Source organism: Mesocricetus auratus, unplaced genomic scaffold, assembly GCF_017639785.1.
Source record: "Mesocricetus auratus isolate SY011 unplaced genomic scaffold, BCM_Maur_2.0 Super-Scaffold_100027, whole genome shotgun sequence".
NCBI lineage: Eukaryota > Metazoa > Chordata > Mammalia > Rodentia > Cricetidae > Mesocricetus > Mesocricetus auratus.
Genome location: NW_024429208.1, coordinates 2,837,912 through 2,859,673, shown reverse-complemented (window position 1 = coordinate 2,859,673; position 21,762 = coordinate 2,837,912). Strand labels below are relative to the sequence as shown.

Here is a 21,762-nt window from a genome sequence, read left to right as displayed (position 1 = left end):
AAACAGGCTCCAAAAAGGTTCAAGAAAAACTTCCTAAGAAAAGCTCCCACCAGAGAAGCTTCTGCTCTCTCCTCTACCCTGGCTGGTTCTGCTCTGACACCAGAGGTGGATGTGTGTGGGTTTTTGAAGGTGCGGTTAGTCTCTGGACAAGGTCGAGGTCAGGGCGGTTTCCGTGGGAAGGCCTTTCCCAGGAACTTATTGTATCATTTTTAGTAAACATGTTTTTACTAAACATTGTCTTACAGCTGCCTACTCCCAGGCAGAAGGGGAAGTGGGTCTCTGCTCAAGGTCTGGTGTTCCCACACCCTGTCTCGTAAAAAAAAAAAAAAAAAAAAAAAGAGTGGAAGCTAGTGTGACACCGGCTACCCAGACACTCAGGAGGACTGCAAATGCAAGACTTGACTGAGCTAGAGTGAGTTCAAAGTGAACCCGGATAGCTTAGAGTGAACGTCTTTCAAAATAAAGAGTTTAAAACAAGCTGGGTGTGAATACTGACGTCACTGTGGGTCTGAGGCCAGGCGAGTCTACATCGAGAGTTCCAGGCCAGCCAGGACTGCATCGTGAGACCCTGCAGATAGATGGTCGGTAGATGATAGATAATGATGGAAGATGATAGATAATGATGGAAAATGACAGGTAGGTAGGTATTAGGTAGGTGACAGACAGATGATGGTGGCTGGACCGAATGAACAGGGAGGGAAGAATGCTCGCTGGGAAGCTTGCCTAGCGTATACCTCAAGGAACCTACGTTCAATCCCCAGCAGTGTCGAAGCCAGGACAGAGCGCAATTCCTCAGTTCAGTCAGAAGATGGCGGCATAGGGTTTTGGAAAAGAGGTGAGGACGCAGATGCAGCGAATGAATGCAGGCGATTATGTTTAGTAAGTTTCCAGACCAGTGCTCCCTCTGCAGCTCTGCCTGGCCGGAGTCCACCACACCAGGCTGCGCCGGAAATGGTCCTCCTGCCCCAGTCTCCTCACACTGGGATCACAGCACCAGCACGCCGAGCGTCACAGCGGGTTCAGAGGAAAAACGGACGGAAAGACACAGTAACAACGTGGGGATCCAAAAAGCGGGGCAGGCTTGCACAGAGTGAGCAGGGCTCACACCACCTTCCTTTCTGCCCCGCCCAGCTCTGCTAAGGGTCACAGCGTCTGGTTCTCCCACAGACTCGATGCTCCAGGTCCCCGCTCCCTGGCTGGCAGCGCATTGGCTCCAGGGAGGATGCGTCCTTGGCCCCGTGCAGGGAGGCACAGCTTGGTAGGCGACGGCCAGGCTCTCTGTGCGCTCGATGCCCCGTCCACAGAAGGTGGCGCTCTGCAGATGAGTCCCCCTCTCAGGCCCCGGGAACCCACGGCTGCACGACTTGCTTCTTACCTTCTCCCCAGGTAGATTGCAGGCTTGAGGTTTTCTTTTTCTTTTTTTCATTTTAAGCCACATTGCACCGTGGGCGACACAACCTGCTTTAGCGTACTGCCTGTCTGGAAGTTCCAGGCTGGACCTCGAAGTCCAGACGTCCCCTACTGTCAGAACTTTCCAAAAATCACATCTCAGGACTGAGGGAAAAACCAAAGCCCTGAGAGGTGAACCGGGTAGGAAGAAATACGCTTCTGAGGTCTTGGCACCAGCCGATGCAAGATACAAATGTCTGTTGAATGATGAGCAATAGTGACAGAAATCAGAGGAGTCCTTTAAAAAATTTATCTGTTTATTATGTGTGTGCTCTATCAACTTTACGCCAGAAGAGGGCATCAGACCCTGCTATAGATGGTTGCAAGCCACCATATGCGCTGGGAATTGAACCTGGGTCCTCTGGAAGAACAGCCTGTGCTCTTAACCACTGAGCCAGCTCTCCAGCCTCAGAGGGATCCTTGAAGAGTGCACAGAGCATTCTCTGACCCGACCACTGTGCCCTCCCTGCTCTAGGATGAAGCCGCAGAGGAGAGCAAAGGGAGAAGGGAGTCACTCTGGAGGTCAGAGGTCAGGGCTTTGAGACAAGCAGGGGTGAGCGCAGCTCTGGGGAGGCTTCAGAGGACAGTGAGCCTTTCTTTGAAATGTGCTCTAGAGCCCCCCCTTTTTAAAAAAGTTTTATTTATCACATATACAGCGTTCTGCCTACATACCAGAAGAGGGCACCAGATTGAATTGTAGATGGTTGTGAGCCACCATGTGGTTGCTGGGAATTGAACTCAGGACCTCTTGAAGAGCTGCCTGTGCTCCTGACCACTGAGCTGTCTCTCCAGCTATGCCCTTGTTTCTTTTTAGCAATAAAAGCAGTTTATAGCTGGGCAGTGGTGGCGCACACCTTTAGCCCCAGCACTGGGAAGGCAAGGACAGGCAGGTCTCTGAGTTCGAGGCCAGCCTGATCTACAGAGCTAGTTCCAGGACAGCCTCCAAAACCACACAGAGAAACCCTGTCTCAAAAAAACCAAACAAAAACAAAAACAAAAAAAGTTTATGTGTATGGATGTTTTGCTTGCAAGTACATCTGTGTACCACGTGAGCGATGTCTGTGAGAGTCAGGAGAGGGCATGGAGTTAGAGACAGCTGTGCACCACCGTGTGGGTGCTACGAGTCTACCTGTGGGTGGCCTGGAAGCACCAGGCCCCTCTCCAGCCACCCTGCCCCTTGTTTCCTTTCTGTGAGGTGCTGGAGGTGATTCGTGAGGGCCCCGACAGTTCGATTCTGTGACAACAGCTTCCCTCCAGGTTTTCCCAAGGTAAAGAGGACTTTGCAGTAGTCGTCATGGTGACAGCGGCAGATGACCATACCCATGCTGAGTGCCCTCCCTTGTGACAAGGGGAGCCAGAAGGTAAACTGGCAAGCGATGAAATGGGCAGGGTCTGAGGACAGACAGACAGACAGGGACAGACACACAAGGGGTCTCATAGCGATGGGCTTGGAGAGCCAGCTTCTGTTGGGGAAACCGCTCAGAGAAACTGAGCTTTTAGCTGAATGTTAATGAATGGCTAGGTTCCTAAAGAGGTATGGATGGATGGATGGACGGACGGACGAATGGACGGACTGACGAACAAATGGAGACCCAGCTTTTCGAAATGGCTGGTCCTCCACCCTCAGGGGCACTTCATCTCCAGAAACATTGCTTATTTTTGACAGCTTTGGAGGAAACATATGCCCCCTTGCTGGGGTTTGGAGCAAATCTTTAACCCACCCTGGGAACGGTGCAGGCCTATACCCTGGCCCAGGAGAATAAGGTAAGAGTAGATGTGGCCTGGTCCAGGGTCCAGGGACCCACCCACTCTCCTCAGGTTTTCTTTCAAGTATCCTTCTAGAGATAGTCTCTCTATTGGCCTAGCTCCCCAGGTGTCTGGGTGTTAGCGGAGCCCAGAACCCCAAAAGCTGTGGGGTGGGCATCTCAGCTGACTGCCTGTGCTTGCTGGAGACTTGGGATACAGGGTGAGAAACGGACCGGGAACCAGGCCCCACCCAAAGATTATGGGGTGACTCACCTGGTGTGTGTCCCACTCCCCCTCTGCTTCAGAGCTTCAGATACCCAAGGGTTCCTCCTGACCTTCAGGGTAAGTTCCAGAAGGCCAGCGGTGGTGTTCCCTGGTGATGGCTGACTAGGGTGGGAGCTCTTGTGTCCCAAGCTAGGGAAGATAGGGCTGGAGGGTGCCTTAGCTGAACAGATCTAGTTACAGGGATTTAGCTTGGAATGGCAGGGTTCATGAGCAAACTGGCTTTGTTTTTTCTTTGTTTTTTGTTTTTGTTTTTTTTTTGAGACAGGGTTTCTCTGTGGCTTTGGAGGCTGTCCTGGAACTCACTCTGTAGACCAGGCTGGCCTCGAACTCACAGAGATCCACCTCCCTCTGCCTCCCAAGTGCTGGGATTAAAGGCGTGAGCCACCAACACCTGGCCTTTCTTATTGTTTTTAAGACAGGATCTCACTATATAGCTATGGCTGACCTAGAGCTTGCTATGTAGATCAGGCTGGCCTTGAATTCACAGAGATCTACATGCCTCTGTCTACTGAGTGCAGGGACTAAGGGTGTGTGTCACCATGCCCTGCCCAGAGTAGCTACACTTTCCACCCCGTCTAAGTCCTGGCTTGGGGCAGAGAGGGTATCAGTCCCAGCTGTGGCCACCTGCTGTTTGCTGCAGGCAGAGTAGTCAGAGGCCAGGGCCACCTCACTCTTGTCACCCTAACCCCAGTCATGTCACCTGTCAGGCTCAGCCCTCCTCTTAGACGCAGCACACTGCCAGCTGTCACTGAGCTGTCGGAGGCCACCCAGAATCAGCCCAAGACTGACCAGCGCAGGATGCTGACGTCCTTGTCCAAACCAGTGGGCCCCAAGCGGTGGAGCTGGGGTTCCTTCACCTGGAGCCTATGTACAGGTCCAGAGGCCAAGTGCGAGCCGTGGAGACCCAGTGGGTTCAGCCTGGGGACGCCGGCAGTGCTGGGGACTGGGGACACCGGCAGTGCTGGGGACGCTGGCAGTGCTGGGCTCCTGGCCCTCATGCCCCACTGTTAACAGGGCGTGCAGACAGACTCGGTGACGAGCGAGGACAGGCATCAGGATTGGTTTGCTGCAGGAGCTGCTCCCTGTTCTTTGTGGAAATGATAAGAGCTGAGCAAAGAATGGGGGTGGGGGACAGGTACCTTCAGGAGAGGCTAAGAGAGAGAAACTCTGCACTGAAGTGAGTTGTAACCCAGGGCTCCCACCAGCCTCCCAGGCAGCCACAAGGCCTGGGAAGCTGAGAGCCAGGGCGCTCTGTCCGCACACTGGGCACAGCACTGAAAGGGTTGGGGACCCAGTTCCTGACGGCTGAGCCACAGAGAGATGAGTTAATCTGGGTTTCCCAGAGCCTCTCCTAGGCTTCTGCCCCAGCCGCTACTTTCCTGGACATCTGGAAAATCTCGCTATCAGACAGTAGTAGAAAAAATACCTTTTTATTAATTATTAGGAATAAATCATTCATGTAATGCAGGATGTGTACTGGGGACAGCTAAATGCTTCCATGTGGATGAGGGGAACGTGCACGAGGACTGTGGTCATGGGGGACGTCCTCACTGCCCAGACTGTCAACAGCAACACCAACAGAGATAGCCAAGTGTCCCCCTCACGTCTCCTCCCATCGTGCCCTTCCAGAGGAGTCCAAATGCGGTCCCTAGAGGTGCCAGGGCATCTGGAAATGCTGGGCTGGGAGCGGGGTGCAGTGTGTGGCCTCAAAGTTGTGCAGATGCTTCCGGGCCTGGAGAGAAGGCCGAGCAGGTGGGTGCGGGCACCCTCGCCCTGGACCCCTGCCCAGCCCTGTCCACGCCCCCACTCGGGAGCTTCCCCTCGCCCCGCCCCAGTCCTGAGCTCACCAGGAACAGCGCCAGCTGCCTCCGCCCATCTGCGCTCATGTCCTCCCCTGCGGAGAGAAGGCCCTCAGAGCCACCGTCTGGATCCCTCTGCCCTCCCCACCCCGCCAGGCCGAGGCCCTCCCCACCCCGCCAGGCCGAGGCCCTCCCCACCCCGCCAGGCCGAGGCCCTCCCCACCCCGCCAGGCCGAGGCCCTGCTCACCCACGCTCCAGGGGAAATCGGGCCCGTGTTCCGCCTGGTGCGAGCGAAGCACGGACAGACACCAATCCTCTTCCACCTCCCAGCGACTATAAACGGCAGCTGCTCAGGGAGAGAGAGGGGTGTCCGTCAACAAGCCCCCCTTACCCGCAGGCCCCTGGCTGCCAACCTCTGGTCCCTCCTCACCTTCCTCCAGCTGGGAGGAGGCCTCCAGCCACTGCCTCACAGCTCTGAGCCCCTCCTCCGCCATCACTCGAGGGTACCTTGGGAGCAGCATGGGGATGACAGAAGGGAACCGTCACTCCTGGCCCTCCTTCCCAGCGCTGGTGTCAGCCCCCAGCATCCACACCCAGGTCTCACCGGAACTGCAGGAGCTTGAGCAGGAGGTCATTGCCTCTGTTGGACATGACGTCTTCAGGGACCCTGGGGCAGGAGTCACCCTGGTTAGGGGAGCTGGGTACACTGGGGGCTGGGGGGAGGGTGGGTAAGGGGTCGGCACTCACGTGGTGGTGATGATCTCATCCTTGGTTCTGCGGATCAGCAGCACCGGGCCCTGGAACCTTCGGGACAGAGCAGGAGGAGCTCAGAGAGAGCCTGGCTACCGCTGAAGCAGGAGCCACAGATTTAAGAAGGGCTCAGGCTCAGAGTGGCCCTGGGCAAGGCCCCTGCAGAGCCAGGTTCATGCTTCCCTGCCAGGTCAGGAGTGAGCAGACGCAGGTCTCACAGGACCCGGGAGGGGCTGGGCCAGCTAAGGTGGCAGGGTGACACGGGCTGGTGGCCACTTAGGTCTTTCCCTAGGCACATCTGAACACCCCCCTTGGGGGGTAAGGGCGTGGGGGTGTGGGTGTGGCCTGCTCTCACCGACACAGCTGCTCTGCGTTGTTGAGATTGAGGTGCTGCCTCACTGTCCTGGTCACCAGGACTCCTGGAGGGGACACAAGTGAAGGGTGGCAGAGATGAGGACCTCGGCTAACATAAGGTCCCCTCCCCTGGAAGGATGACAAGGGAATGTACTCACTCCAGCTGTCTGGCATGACCTTCAGGGCCAGGGGCACCAAGTCATCGAAGGAGGCGTCCAGGATCACGGCGCTAATGTCTGGGTAGGACATGGCTGCCCACGTGGCTAGCAGGACAACAAGGGGAGGGAGGCTCAGCAGTGCGATGGGTGTCTGTCACTGAGGCCCCTCCTACCCACTGCAACCTCCTCCTCTGGACGCCTCCACCCCGCTGCGCCCACGTCTCCCGGGCAGGGAAAGACCCCGTGTGGCAGGTACCCGTGAAGCCTCCGATGGACCAGGCGTAGATGACGATATCCTGGGGCTGGAAGCCCAGGCGGTGGATGGCAAACTGAATGACCACGTCCATGGCATTGGCTTCATTCTGTGGGAACGGCACCCCCTGCAGGACAGGGTCAAGGGTCAGCCAGAGGGCGGCTCCCCTCGTGTGCGGACCCTCCCCGCAGCCACCCTGCAACGCAGACATTATGTGACCCACTGCGTCCCACCGCCTGTCACGGGAGGGGGCTGCACGGTGTTCCCCAGCACCCAGGTCACAGGCGTGTGGGGGCTGCAGAAACGGGCACCGGGCTCCCGCTCCCCGTGCTGACCAGAGGAAGGCACACACGATTCTGGGAAAGGACCGGTCTCCGGAGAGGGTCTCACCGTGCTTCCGGCGAAGCCTGGATGGTTCCAGCCCAGGACGGAATAGCCGGCTGTAACACAGGGGCAGGGGGTAGAGAGCTGTGGGGCTGTGTGGGGCGGGGCAGGTGGGGGCGGGGACGGTCCCGGGGAGGGGAGTGTAGTGAGCAGAGCCCGAGTGGGCTTTTCTCATGAGAAACTCAGCCCTCGGCCTGGTGGACTGCAGGTCAGGCCTGAGGAGGTCACAGTGGTGAGGGAGGAGGGGCAGAGATGAGAGGCGGGAGCCACCCGCGGGCGGGCCTACCTTCCAGGGGTGTGGAGACACAGCCCACCTCATAGAAGCCGGCATTTCCCTCACAGCAGATCACCTGTGGAGGCAACGCAGGCAGGCTGGCAGGGTGCGGGGTGGGCAGTCTACACAGCACGAGGCAAAGCAACTGCAGGGGCTTGCTATGCAGAGGGCTTCAGGAGGCACAAACAAACACACCATACACACACACACGCACACACACCCCACGACAATGACACGGGAGGGGACCCAGAGCCCTGCAACTCTCCTAGGTGTCCAGACAGGCTCTTCTTTTCGAAGCACTCCACGAAGCTCAGAGAGACGGCAGAGCCAGCGCTAGAACCCAAGCCCCTAGACTCCTGCAGTGCTCTTTCCAGGCCAGGGCCGCCTGAAGGACACAGAGCACTGGGACCTGGCGACCCAGGCCAGGTTGAGTGCTGCTGCTCAGTAGCTGTGAGTACTGACAGAGGACAATCAGAGTGGACTCACACAGTCCCACCTCACAGGCAGAGAGGGCTAAACATGGCTTGCACGTGGCAGATGCTTTTGTTTTTTTGACACAGCGTCTTGCTGGGTAGTTCAGGCTGGCCTGGAACTCAGAACCCTGCCTCCACCTCCTGGGTGCTGAGACCCCGGCCTGTGCCGCCATCCGCCCGCTGTTTCTTGTGTATCCCGGCCAGGCCCTCAGTTCAGTATGGGTCAGGCTGACTTAGTCCTCTGCCTCCTCGGTGCTAGGGTGTCAGTGTCACCATGCCGGGCTTTATGTGTCACACTAGGCAGGCTCTCGACATCTCCAGCTCAAGTAACCAATCCTTTTCTTTTTCCCTTTCTGGTGCGGGTGGCTGAGCTGGGTGTGTGTGTGCAATACTTTGTCCCCAGCCTGCAAGGAAGAGACTTAAACTCTGTATGCATCCCGTGTGGAGGTGAGAATGCCACTCCCTGTGGCTTTATGACATAAGCCAGGCTGGCAGGGAGCTTCCGAGGGTCCCCCACCTCGACCCCTACAGGCGTGCTGGGATTACAGGTGTCCAACACGCCAGCCTTTATACATGTTCTGGAGACCAGAACACAGGTCCTCACGCTCGCATGGCAAAATGTCACCCACTGAACCATCCACCCAGCCCTGGCCGTGGGTTCCTGATCCCCTGGCCTCCACTGCTGGGCGCTGGGATTACAGGCGTGCACCCCAGTTCTCAGTGCACATGAAGCTGGGGATGAAACCTAGGGTCTCACGCATGCTAAGCCAGTGCTCTACCAGCTGAGAAACATCCCCATCACCCTGAGCTCCACCTGCTTCCTCTCAGCTTTCCTATGAAGACGTCTTTGGGTGGAGCTGGAAGAGGGTATTATTCTTTTTTTTTTTTTGAGACAGGATTTCTCTGTATTGTCTTGGAGGCTGTCTTGGAACTTGCTCTTGTAGGCCAGGCTGGTCTCGAACTCACAGAGATCCACCTGCCTCTGCCTCCTGAGCGCTGGGATTAAAGGTGTGCGCCACCACCGCCTAGCTGTTTTTTTGGGGGTGCTGGAGGATTATTCTTAACTATGGTTCCACAGCAAAGGCTCTGTAGCACTGCGGCCTCCAACATCTCTACTGCCCCTACCACCCCCACTTGGCTCCCGGCCCCTTCTCACCAGCTTCTGCCCCTGGGGCTCAGCTGTCCCCCGCCGGTCCACAAACATGGTGTCAATCTCGTTGCCATCACAGGCGAGCAGTTTTGCCCGGCGCCCATTACACTGAGTAAGGGAGACGAAAAGACCAGGTGGTGAGGGGCGGAGGCCACACCCCTGGGGCGGGGCAAGCGGCAGTCAGAAGTCTCACCTCTTCCACCAGTCGGGCCTGGCCCTGCAGCAGCACAGGCATGAGGGCCTTCTGGAGCAGGTACACAGAGCCTGGGTACAGCATCCGGCGCCCCAGGGTGTGCGCCACCAGGTAGCTGTGGGGACACGGGTTAGTGAACCCCAGCCCCGGCAGGGCAGACACTGACCTCAGCGCTTGCAGTCGGACTCCGGGGCATGCTAACCTTTTCCTCTGTAGACCCTGATGAAACCATGTGAGCCTGCTGCTTTCCAAGCTCTCCTGTGTGATGGCCACTTTAGGGTTTTAGGGATGGGGACACGACTTAGTGGCAGAGGGCTTCCTAGCACGTGTGAGCCCCTGGTTCTGAACCCCAGTACTATGAAAACAAATCAAAACTATTTTCTATTGTGGCCCAGAACAATACAAATAACATGGATGCCTCTAGACTTATGAGGGGTTATGCCCTGAAAAAAATCACAGTTGAAAATAACGGGGTTGCAAGTGCACTTGACCCCCAAACCTGATGCCATGACAGTGGAGCCGTCCAGAACAGTGACGACCGCTCCCGGCTGACGGGGGCTGTGACTCACCGCCCCTGCCTGGCACCACAGGACACGCTGCCCATTGCTAGGCCAGGGCAACAATGCAAAACTCAAAAGTTAAAACTACAGAAAATTAGGGTCTGCTTGGATATAATTCTGAGAGTTTTATGAGATTATTTCTAGGTACAACAAATAAATGCAGTTATCAACTAATAACTCTGTTGATGCATAAAATGCAATTTATTAAAAGTTCTCAGGGCCAGCAAGACGGCTCACTGGGTCAAGGGACAATCTCAGTGCAGTCCTTGGGTCCCACATGGTAGAAGGGCACCACCAGGTGTCACAAGGCCCTACACACATATGTAATAAATGTATCCAAAGCCCTCAAGTAGGACCAGGTGATCACTACTCAACCATGGAGCGTTTGCCCAGAACACACCAACCCCAGGTCCTACCCCCAGAACCATTCAAAAACAACAAAAAGTGACGGTTTGTAATTCACCACAGTGATTTCCAGACAGAGCCAGGTATGGCAGCCCACACCTGTACCCCAGCACGTGGGAGGGTCAGCGACTCAGGGCCAGCCTTAGCTACGCTACCAATTCAAGGCCAGTCTGGGCTGCAGGAGTCCCTACCTCAAAAAATAAAAATGAGACTCAAATAGCTCAAGACCCGCAGCCCGAGAGATGCCTCACTGGGTCACGGTCCTGTCAGAGCAGAGACCTGGTGGCTATGTTCATGGTGACAGTACCTCCCACACCGGAGCTGCCCAAGGAGCTCAGCCAGTGTCTGCTGAGTGTGCGGACTCCTAGAGACAGGCACGACGTACCTGCTGCAGAGCAACCACACGGCCCCTTCCAGCTAAGCCGAGCACATCACTGCGCCGCCCCGCCAACACCCCACGGAAATTTCCTCCAGGTCAGGGTTCCCTCTGACCAACCCAGGGCGCCAACCGCCAAGGCAAAGTCCACCCCTTCCTTGGTGTTCTGGAGCCTGGTGCTCATTCCCCACGTTTGCAGCGAGGGGGCCGGGACAACCGCACAGCAGCACACGGGAACCTGTCTGTAACAGCCACGGGCCTTCTCCTGGCGGGGCCACTCTGGTTCTCCACAAACGCCCCTGAAGCCTGGGCCTCACAGAGCCTTCCCCACAGGGACACACAGGGCACCCAGCACTAAGCCCTACGAGTGACAGCTACTCTGTAACAAAGTTCACAGCGCAGGGGCCTGGGCCTGCACCCCCCCGGCCCTCCCCCCAGGCTCCCACCTGGTGATCTGACAAGGCAGCTTCTTGACCCTGTTGAGGAATGTGTCTGCTGTTCCCCGGTGCAGGGGCTCTGGGCGGAGCAGGGCCACACCCCTTCGGGAAGGGCCACCTCGGGATCCCTTCCTGAGGAAGGGAAGAAAGGAAGGGGACAGGGTGAGTGAGGAGCAGCAGGCTAGACCAAAGGTGTCTGGAAGGGTCAGTAGTACTGGAAGGCAGGTCCCAGGGCCTCAGGGATGAGGGCGTGGTGGGCGAGGAAGAACCCGCCAAGGGAAAGAGCCACTGGTCCTCACCGGCTGCTGGGCTCGTCCCAGTGGAAGTCGACTGGCCAGCTCCGGAAGTCGAAGTTATAGTTGGCCAGCTGCCTCTGTGGTGGGCACAGAAAGGACAGAAGGGTGGAAGGCTGAGGGGGACACTATCCACCCTCAACACCCTCATCGTGCGGGCTCCTGCCCCCATAGCACAGGGGAACTGACGGGCGGTCACCGACTGGGACAAGGCCTCCCCCCAACCAGCTCATCTGTTCATCCTAGAACTCTTAACCCTGCCTTCCTGAAATCTAAAGCAGGAGTGCGGGGAGGGGGGAGGGGGGAGGGGGGCTCGCTTAGCATGAATGATGCCTTGGGTTCAGTACCCAAAGGCACCACAAAAACCACAAAACTGTTAAAAGCCCAGGAAGGAAGCGTATATGCCTACAATCCCACATTCAGTAGAGGCCCGAGTGACAGCTGGGGGCCAGCCTGGGGTATACAGGGTTTACAGCCTGGGATGTGGAGTGAGATCCTAGTTCACAGACAGGTCACGCTAGCATATGCTGACCTCACCCAGGGGGGGCAAGAGGGTCAGGGAAATACCAGGGCAGCCTGGGCTACATAGCATAACTAGGGTCTAAGAGAACCAAAAAGCCACAGAAATGCCTAGGACTGATGTACCCCAAGGGGGTTGCTTCCGTGAAAAGATGGGCGTGAGGGCTGCTGGCCAAATGATCCCCCTACCTGGTCTACAGAGTGAGTTTCAGCACAGACAGGGCTACACAGACAAACTGTGTCGGGGGGGGGGGGAGCTCCCCCAGCTGACTAAACTGCTGGCCCCGTGACTGAGAGCACAGCCACGCTCGCATGGGCTCTGTGCCCCACGTCCTCGCCCTCTCTTAGGGGCCGTGTACACAGCCACCTCCCTCCCCACATCATGGCGTCGCTACCCTGCCAACCGTCTGTGCCTGTGTCTCCCTACTGCAATGGGCCACACGCTGTGGGCAGTGGTGGGCAGCTTCATAATCCGCTGTCTCCCCCACACCCAGAGCTCCAAGGTCTCTATTTTGAGGGTTATTTTTTATTTTTTTGCCACAGAAATGCTTTTGACATATTCAAAAATAACTCGACTAAGAAAGAGCAACAGAAAAAAATGTACAAAAATGCAAATGACAAATCAAAATAAGATGAGCGAAGCCCGTTCAGCCGGGCTCGGCTGGGACCTGCACCCAGATCCAGACTCTGACTCCCTCACACCGACACAGGTCACTCAGACTCTGACTCCCTCACACCGACACAGGTCACTCAGACTGCTTTTGCCTCTCCTTCCTCAGGAGCGAAACCGAGGGTGAGCATCCACCTCGCGTGGCAGTGAGATGGCTGGTAAGGGTGCATGCGGCAAGCCCTCCCGCCCTGCAGAGCATGATGACACAGCCTGCTGATGGTGGCGAGGCCTGGCCATCAGTGCAACGATGGTGGTCACGGCTCCGTCACACCAGGCAGGGGCTTTACGAGTGCCCGAAGCCCATCTCAGAGACAGCACACTCCAGTGACAGCAGGCCTGGCACGGCCTAGAGGACCCGGCCTCGCTGGCACTGCTCTGCTGCTGGGCACGGCGGTGGACGGAACCTGCCCAATCCGTTCTACCCCCAAACAAAGACAGTGTGGCGTTCAAGGCACGCAGTTTAGCTAAACGGAACAACTGAGCCACTGGGACACACGGGCCCTCTTCTCGGAGACACTGAGGATGCTTCTACGTTTAGACAGTTCTTGGGCATGGAAGTGGAGAGGGAGAGGAATGTTTTAGCAGATTATCCACAGACATTTAGAAAGCTCAGGGCAGTGTGCAGTGTAGACCCAGCAGGAGTCAGTGCCTGGAGCTGCGGGGGGCCGGGGAGGCAGGACACGCTGTCACCCTTGGGGGACCCCTCACCTTGTTTTCTGCAGACTGGTTCCGATGTGTGGCTTCCAAGATGGTGATGAACTGTCGATACTGGGGGTTGGTCCAGCGTCCGATGCCTGGAGAGAGAAGCCAGGAAACGCATTAGGTGAACTGACAAGCCACATACCAGGAAATTAGGAGAGGACTTGGAGATGGGCACGGAGACCCTAGGAGTCGGGGCCTCTGAGGTGGGGAAACGGGACTTCCTCCACACAGCCTCTGGCTGTAGGACTCCTCTTCTGCGAGTCCTCAAGTTTTATTACTATTGTAATTAGCACTTTTGTTGTTATTATCATTATTGTGTGTTTGCGTGTGGGCATACAAATGCCACAGGAGGAATATGGAGACCTAAAAACAACTTCAGTTCTCCTTTTCCATGGTGGGATCTGGGAACCGAACTGACGTCCCCGCTGTGTGCAGCAAGCACTTTCACTTCCTGTCCTCCCCAGACATGCTCCTAACCCTGCCCCTGGTGCCAAGGTCTCGCTCCACTACTGCCCACCTTCATTCCGTGCATCTGCCCCACTGGCCCTTCTCGCCTGGGGTGGGGGTGGGGGTCCCTTCTCTCTGCCTCCTGGCTCATCTCTGTCCCTTCTGGCTTCCTTTCTCTTTCCAAGGCAGCTGGCCTCCGTGGTGATGCCTCTCTCCACTGCCATCAGGAGGAGGCACAGGCTCCAACTGTTTCTTTCTCTCCCTGACCTGGTAGGGGCCGTATGCCAGGGACCAACCTACCCACAGAGACAGGCAGCAAGTAGGACGCAGTCCCTGGCCCTGAGGAGGTTGGCACTGTGCCTGGGTGGGGGAATGGGACAAGACAACAACCCAGCCAATGGGGAATGTCAGAGGGTGATGCTATAACCCAGCCAGCGGGGAATGTCAGAGGCAACGCTACAACCCAGCCAGCGGGGAATGTCAGAGGGTGATGCTACAAAGAAAACAAAACTGGACTCCACAGCATCAACACTGACACCAAGAGACGGAAGCCAGCTGAGCGTGGTTCCTGAACAGTACCAGTGCCGCTTCTGCCAAAATAGGTAAATGCGCAGGGTGGGAGGGCACACCTATAGTCCTGGCTATCCACAGACAGCAACAGTTTTCTTGTTGTTTGTTTTTTGAGACAGGGTTTTTCTGAGTAGCCCTGGCTGTCCTAGACCTCACTTTGTAGACCAGGCTAGCCTCAACCCAGAGATCCGCCTGCCTCTGTCTCCCAAGTGCTGGGACTAAAGGCTTGTGCCACTGCCGCCGTCGCTGCCACCACCTGGCAAAATATAATAAAAAATGCAAACAAGAAGCCGGGCGTTGGTGGCGCACGCCTTTAATCCCAGCACTTGGGAGGCAGAGGCAGGCAGATCACTGTGAGTTCGAGACCAGCCTGGTCTACCCAGCGAGTTCCAGGACAGCCTCCAAAGCCACAGGGAAACCCTGTCTCGAAAAACCAAAAAAAAAAAAAAATGCAAACAAGAGGCCGGAGAGACAGCTCTGGGGTTAAAAGCACTTGTTGCTCTTCCAGAGGACACAGGTTCAGTGCCCAGAACCTACACCAGGTGGCTCATAAATGCTGTAACTACAGCTCCAGGCTGTCTGACGTCTGCTGGCCTCCAGGAGAATCTGCACATGTGATGATACATCAATGCAATTTCGGGCCCACACACCCACATTAATGAAGTGAATAAGCAAATCCTTTTTTTTTTTTTCTTTTGGTTTTTCGAGACAGGGTTTCTCTGTGGCTTTGGAGGCTGTCCTGGAACTCGCTTGGTAGTCCAGGCTGGTCTTGAACTCACAGAGATCCGCCTGCCTCTGCCTCCCGAGTGCTGGGATTAAAGACGTGTGCGCCACCAACGCCCGGCCTGAGCTGTCTTAAAAAGAGAACCGAACAGGCCAGCGAGATGGCTCGGCTGGCGCCTTTGACAGCCTGACACACACAGTTCAATGCCCAGAACCCAAAGGAGAGAGCCGAACCCACCAAGTTATCCTTACACACATACTCGCATGCATGCACACGTGCACACACACACGCACGCACTCATACATGAGCACACACATGACACACACACACACACGTGCGCGTGCACACACACACAAAACGTGGGCACATACACACCCATGCACGCGTGTACAAACACAGGCACACACCACACACACAGAGGTCAAATTTTAAAAATGAGTAAAAACACAAAGCAGAGCCGACTCCCACCAGGGGTCTCCCCAGCTGACTTTTGAGAGGCCACACCCGTATGTGTCCGGGGTCTCATCACGTGCATTTGCATCGGTTCTGACCCTCACTGACACAGAGTCTCACTACGTGGCCCAGGCTGGTCTGGGACTCATCAGTTCCCCGCCTCACTCTCACCCGAGCGCTGGGATTAGAGGACGTGGGCTCAAGCTTTGTCTGCACCTTTTACAGTGAGAACTTAATACCATCCGCCTAACAATGTATGTGTGATCCGCACAGTGTCTGTATGTGTGGCCACGCCCCCGATAACTACGCATCTTAAAGTTGCATCCCTGGTGAGAATTATTTAAGTGCTGTATGCTGTGTTCTTGCTCACACACACAGCTAATGCACACTTGTGATCACACACATAGCTAGTGCACACGTGTGCTCACACACATAGCTTATGCACGTGTGATGTTTGATATGAGCTACTTGAAAGGACAGCTCAACACCTCAAATTATTCTCAGCTACTTATTCACTGCAGGGCCCAGCCCCAACCCATGTTTGCAAAAAGTACTTAATATTTATCTGGTCATAGTTCCAAACCAGGCTCCTGTCCACCTACCTCGGAGGCAGGCCACTCCTGCCAGGAGAAGCAGCAGCGTCCCAGCATAGTGAGAAAACGGCACCACTTTGGACAAACTCAAGTAACCTGACGGGGGAGAGACAGCATGAGAGGCTCTCCCAGTGACCTGACAGGAGAGACAGCATGAGAAGCTCTCCTAGTAACCTGACAGGAGAGACAGCATGAGAAGCTCTCCCAGGGCCTCACGGCCATTCTTCCCAGTTTTCCCACAACCTCTACTGCAGACCCTCTCTTTGGGAGCAGCGGTTCTCAACCTGTGGGCTGCCAACCTTTTGGCAAACCTCTGTCTCCAAAAGTCTTTACATGACGATTCCCAACAGTGCCAAAAATAGCTGCAAAGTAGCAACAAAAACAATTTTATGGTTGGAGGGTGGTCACCACGTGAGGAACTAACAAAGGCTCGCAGCGTCAGGAAGGTTGAGAACCACTGTCTTAGGGGGAGAAGAGGGAAGTCAAACGGTGCTCGTGGGACCCCCTTCCTCTCTGGGGAGGTGATTCACCTGCCAGGGGCCTGCCCGTTTCCTCCCCCGCACCTCTGGGAGCGCACTGACCTTTCCTGTACAGGTAGAAGATCGCAAAGGGAGAGGAGTAATAAGAGATGGACCAGAAGACTGAAGCCTGCAGCAGAGATGGAGACAGGTGGTCACCGCGCCTGTGCACACACTGTCCTGCCTCTCCAGGCCTAGGCTCTGAGGGGGGAACTGGAGTCCACACACTAAGCCACTGCTACGTTCATGACATCATGCACACAGTAGGGACAAACATCTGTTGCCAGGTAGTGAGTCAGAGCATAGCGGAGGCTGACTGACACACTTTTCTCTGTCTACTCAAGTTAATCGTGCCCTCAGTTGGCCCCACTCAAGAGTCTTAGGCTTTGTCTCCGAGAGATAGGCAAATGTCACTATAGGAACCCTGCCAGAGAGAGAGCAGCTGTCTCCGCAGCCAGAGGGTAGTTGCCAGGGAGGACAGGTCACTGGGGACTGCAGGCTCAGAGCCCTGCACATGATCCCAAGGGTGAATGTTTTATCCTCAGACTGCTCTAGAAAAAGTTTATGGTACACAAGAGGGGGGCCCCCAAGAGGGAATGCCAACTGTCTGAACTTGGGGTGCGCTGGTGCATATATGTTCTTCTGCACAGAGCTCAGAGCACCCCCCACCCACACACCTCCTGGACAGGAGCAGCATCCAGGGAGCAGCTGGGCCTGCTAAGAATTACGGAATCGCAGATGCGGAGTTGACTTACCAGTGCCAGGATGCTGTCGGCATGTTTCTCCAGGGCACGGGGCTGATAATATGTATCCTGCCAAAACAGATGGCCGGTTAAGGACCCTGCCCGCTGACGGCCCTGCCTCCCTTCCAGAAGCCTCGACGTGTGCCACCTGGTCCTAGCCTCCTTGGTCATGTCTCTCGGGATACTCCTGGTCTCTACTGACACTAGTGTGACTTCTCACCTGTGACCCTGACTTGGAAGCAAAAGTGAAAGCAGCATTTGGGAGTCTGGCTCTTTTTTCCCCCCCCAAAACCCGGATATAATAAATATGATTCTGTGTATGGGGGGGGTAGTGCAAAGACTCCATGGCAATCTTAAGAGGGAAGGGATAGCATCTGACGTAAGTTGATTCGTGAAGAATGTAGCTAGATGTGGGCAATTTGGAAAGGCTCCTAAACGTAATTTGCAACCCATTAAAAAAAAAAAAAAAAAGGGAAGAGCGTATCCGGAGGGCAGACTACCACCACCTGCAGCTCGTCTCAGGCTAGCTTTGTGGGCTCGAGTTGCACAAGTGGACTCATGACATGGAGAAGTCATTTTGAAACGGAAAAGTCAGGTTACGGAGAAAGTCCAGAGAGCCTAGGGGAGGAGAAACTGGGAGTTCGCGGGCAAAGGCGTTCGGTGCGCGCAGGGGACTCCGGACTCAGCTGGGACCGGCCCGGACCCCTGACCGGCAGGGTCGGGGGAGGCGGAGGGGACAGCGAGCTCTGGTGTGAGGGCGAGCAGCGGTGGCCCCAAAGCCGTCCACCAGAGAGGCGGCGGCCGGGCCGGCGTGACTCGGAGCCGGGAGGCGCTCACAGGGCGGACTGCGCGGCCGCCGCTTGACAGGCGGCCTCCCCCGTCGCCGGCAGTGGACGCGTCCGGGCAGCGAGCGGCCAGCGCGGCTTGGGCCGTACCATGTCCTCAGCCGGGGGGGGGACGCGACTCACCCAGGAGCTGGCGGAGGGGGCGGGGACGGCGGTGGGAGTCTCAGGGACGCTGGACGCGGCCCGGTCCGTCTCCCGCTCCCGGTAGATCTTGTAGAGCCGGGGGCCGAGGACGCAGCTCAGCAGCTTCGCCATAGCCCCGGCTCGGGCCGCGGTTCCTCGGCCTCGGGTCCCCCGCCGGCCCCGCCCTCGGCCTCCGAGGCGCTGCGTGCGTGACGTCAGCACGTACCGGTTCTTCCCCGCGGCCGGTCCGACCCGGCAGTGTGGCCGCGAGGGGACGGTTCCGCGCCGCTGCAACAGAGGCGTTCTGAACGTCGAGGGTTAAAAAAACGTCCTGGCGTGATTAAATCGTGGTTGGTTTTTTGGTTTGTTTTTTTGTTTTTTTGTTTTTTTTTCCTCCTAACCCTTAATGTCAGCATGCTCTGGAACGATCGTTGGGTGTGAGTAGGAGCATTTGACAAGAACTTCAAGAAGAGTCTAGCGGCTGGAGCTGTAGCTCAACGGTAGAACACTTGCCTACCGTCACTCACACACACACACACACACACACACACACACACAGAAGCAAACACACATACACAGAGAGGGACAGACAGACAGACACACAGAAAGACACATACACAGAGAGGAAGAGACAGACAGACACACACACAGAAACACACATACACAGAGAGGGAGAGACAGACAGACAGACACACACACACAGAGAGAAGCAGACACACATACACAGAGAGGGAGAGACAGACAGACAGACAGACACACACACAGAAAGACACATACACAGAGAGGGAGAGACAGACAGACACACACACATAGAAACAGACACACATACACAGAGAGGGAGAGACAGACACACACACACAGAAAGACACACATACACAGAGAGGGAGAGACAGAGACAGACACACACATACACAGGGAGAGACAGACACAGATACACAAAGAGACAGACAGACACACATGCAAACACACACAGAGACACAGTCTAGGGATGTATCCATTAGAAGAAATACCAGGATTATGAAAAATCCTATAAAAAAGTTATTGAAAGAGGTAATCCATCAGGTGTAATAGCACACACCTTTCACCCCAGCACTCAAGAGGCAGAGACGGATGAGTCTCTTGGTTCCAGGCCACTCTGGTGTACATAGTGAGTTCCAGGCCAGTCAGGGCCACGTAGAGAGACCGTTTCAAAGTGCTACGATTAAACACATGTTTCACCATTCCCTCTTTTTCAGATTTTAAAATTATGTGTGTGTGTGTGTCCACATATGCACACAGCCTGCAAGTCCTAGAGTTTTAGAGTAATGTCATTGGCAGAGGAGATTTCAAGGTAGCCTAGAATTGACTCTGTTGTGTGGTTGTTAGTGGTCACTCTTGTGCAGTCATACAATGAAAAGGAGCAAGCCGGTAAGCAGCATCCTTCCATGGTCTCTGCACCCGCTCCTGCCTCCAGGTTCCTGCCCCGTGTGGGTTCCTGTCCTGACTTCTTTTGATGATGAAGGATGATTTAGAAGTGTAAGCTGAATAAGCCCTTTGCTCCCCAAATTACCTTGGTCACGGTGTTCCATCACAGCAATGTTAACCCTCACTCAGACACTCTGCTAGGGCTTCCCTGTAGGAAAAAGGGAGCAGCCAAAGAAACACCCTGAGGAGAGCCAAAGAAACACACTGGCCCTGCAACCACAACCAAAGAAATGTACCCTGACCCTGAAACCAGTGCCAATAGAACACACTTTGTCCCTGGAGTCAGAGTCAGTGAAAGAAATGCACCCTGGCCCTAAAATTGGAGCCAAAAGACTAAAAAGGACCAGAGAAAGAAACACACTTTTGCCCTGAAACCAGAGCCAAATCTGACCAAATCCTGTACAGAAAACTAACTAATCCTCGAGCAGGAGCTCTAGCCAATCTGAGCTCAGCATTAAAATCTGACCAATCCCCACCCTGGAAGCCCTATATAAACCCTGTGTCTGTTCAGCTTGTGGCTGTTTGTGCTACCAGGCTGTCCTCTGTCACTCTGGCAGAGGGCAGCCACTCTTCTGGATTCTTTCCTCCCAATAAACCCCTTGAATGAATCGCTTTGGGTGAAGATCTTTTGCGGCAGCGGAACAGAGGCAACCCTGGGCAGGGCAGAGCAAGTAGAGGCAGCAGGGCAAGCAGGGCTGTAACACTTGCCAGGGAAACCTTCCCCTGACAGAGCGGCTCTCCACTCCCGCAGGAGGAGCAAAACTGCTACACTGGGCAAGCATTACCAACTGAAAGAACCTCTCCTGCAGGAGCAGAGCCGATACACTGTGGAAGCCTTTCCCTGAGGCAGGGTTGTAAGCTGCTATGCTTACTGCAGCCTGTGGTAGTCCTTGGCTCCCAAGCTCCAGGATACCTTTCCATCTGAGCTGTGTAACACTCAGTATTCTGTGTGTGACTCCTGAGATCCAGGATACCTGTCCCGATCCAATCCACCCCGAAATGCCTACATTCCCCCTTATTTTGTTTTGTTTTGTTTTTTCGAGACAGGGTTTCTCTGTATTGTTTTGAAGCCTGTCCTGGAACTGATTCTGTAGACCAGGCTGGCCTCGAACTCACAGAGATCTGCCTGCCTCTCCCAGCACTTAGGAGGCAGAGGCAGGTGGATCTCTTGAATTTGAGGCCAGCCTGGTCTACAGAGTGAGTTCCTGGATGGACTCCGAAACTACACAGAGAAACATTCTACACAGAAGAAATGGTTCTTCTCACAGGGTGCTAAGGTGTAAAGTTGACATTAAAAGCTAGCCAGTGAAGGTGGGGACAGAGGGCAGGGATGAGAGGATAGGAAGGAGGGGAAACGGGTCAGGATGCAAAATTAAAATAAAGAGATAAATAAATAGGAAAAACTAGCCAGTGTGTTGTATGTGAAACTCAGAGACCAATTCTGAGGAGTCAGTTCTCCCCGGGCCCCTGAGGATCCTGAGGACTGAGCTCCAGCTGCTAGGCTCGTTGGCAAAGGCCGTCATCCATTGAGCCACCTCCCCAGCCCAAGAGAAGATAATTTAATGGCTGGGGATATCCCTCAGCGACAAAGAACTTGCCCAATATTTGAAATAATTTGTTCATAATGATACGCACCTGTCATCTCACCTCATACCTTGGGAGGTGAAGGGAGCGCCAGTCAAGATTTCAATATCATCCCTAACCACACAACTTGCAACCCTGGCCCCAAAAATGAAATAAAATACACACACACACACAAAAAGCAACCACATAATTAAATATTAACCACCCAAATTAAATGATAAACAATTAGATGTGTATAAAGGTGTGCATCCATGAATAATCCAGGTCCCTGCTGCGTTTCTCCTCGAGTGACGGCTAAAGACACTCCGCAGGGGTTCTGGAACAGTCCACGGTATGCCAGACAACCACAGGAAAAGACACTTGAGCTCACTTAGGGGGCACCGCCTGGGTGTATGGCTTTATGCAGGGTTCCAAGGCGAGAACAGGCTTGGTTGGCTCATGGCTGATGTCTCGGGACAGAACAAGCT

General features: G+C 55.3%; 1 protein-coding gene across 1 annotated transcript; it reads right to left on the bottom strand.

The window, feature by feature from the left end:
* Positions 1–4,894: 4,894 nt before the first annotated feature.
* Positions 4,895–18,451, bottom strand: Abhd16a (abhydrolase domain containing 16A, phospholipase). The gene is made up of 20 exons (XM_005086817.4): positions 18,248–18,451; positions 17,292–17,348; positions 16,600–16,666; positions 16,028–16,114; positions 13,238–13,323; positions 11,347–11,420; positions 11,057–11,179; positions 9,270–9,384; positions 9,083–9,184; positions 7,466–7,529; positions 7,186–7,235; positions 6,799–6,922; positions 6,543–6,647; positions 6,386–6,449; positions 6,028–6,084; positions 5,885–5,947; positions 5,711–5,787; positions 5,528–5,626; positions 5,328–5,374; positions 4,895–5,212 (listed from the first exon to the last, which is right to left on the bottom strand). Exons 1-20 carry the CDS (start codon positions 18,377–18,379, stop codon positions 5,129–5,131), a joined length of 1,677 nt encoding a protein of 558 aa, XP_005086874.1. The 5' UTR covers positions 18,380–18,451; the 3' UTR covers positions 4,895–5,128.
* Positions 18,452–21,762: the final 3,311 nt, after the last annotated feature.

What these genes read in the sequence shown, in the direction of transcription:
- Abhd16a (XM_005086817.4), bottom strand. Translation starts at nt 18,379, where the DNA reads ATGGCGAAGCTGCTGAGCTGCGTCCTCGGCCCCCGGCTCTACAAGATC. An exon ending in CAGGCTTCGCCGGAAGCACG is followed by an intron (nt 6,923 to 7,185) that starts GTGAGACCCTCT and finishes CCTGTCCTGCAG; the next exon opens with GGGGTGCCGTTCCCACAGAA. An exon ending in GATGAGATCATCACCACCAC is followed by an intron (nt 5,948 to 6,027) that starts GTGAGTGCCGAC and finishes CTCCTGCCCCAG; the next exon opens with GGTCCCTGAAGACGTCATGT.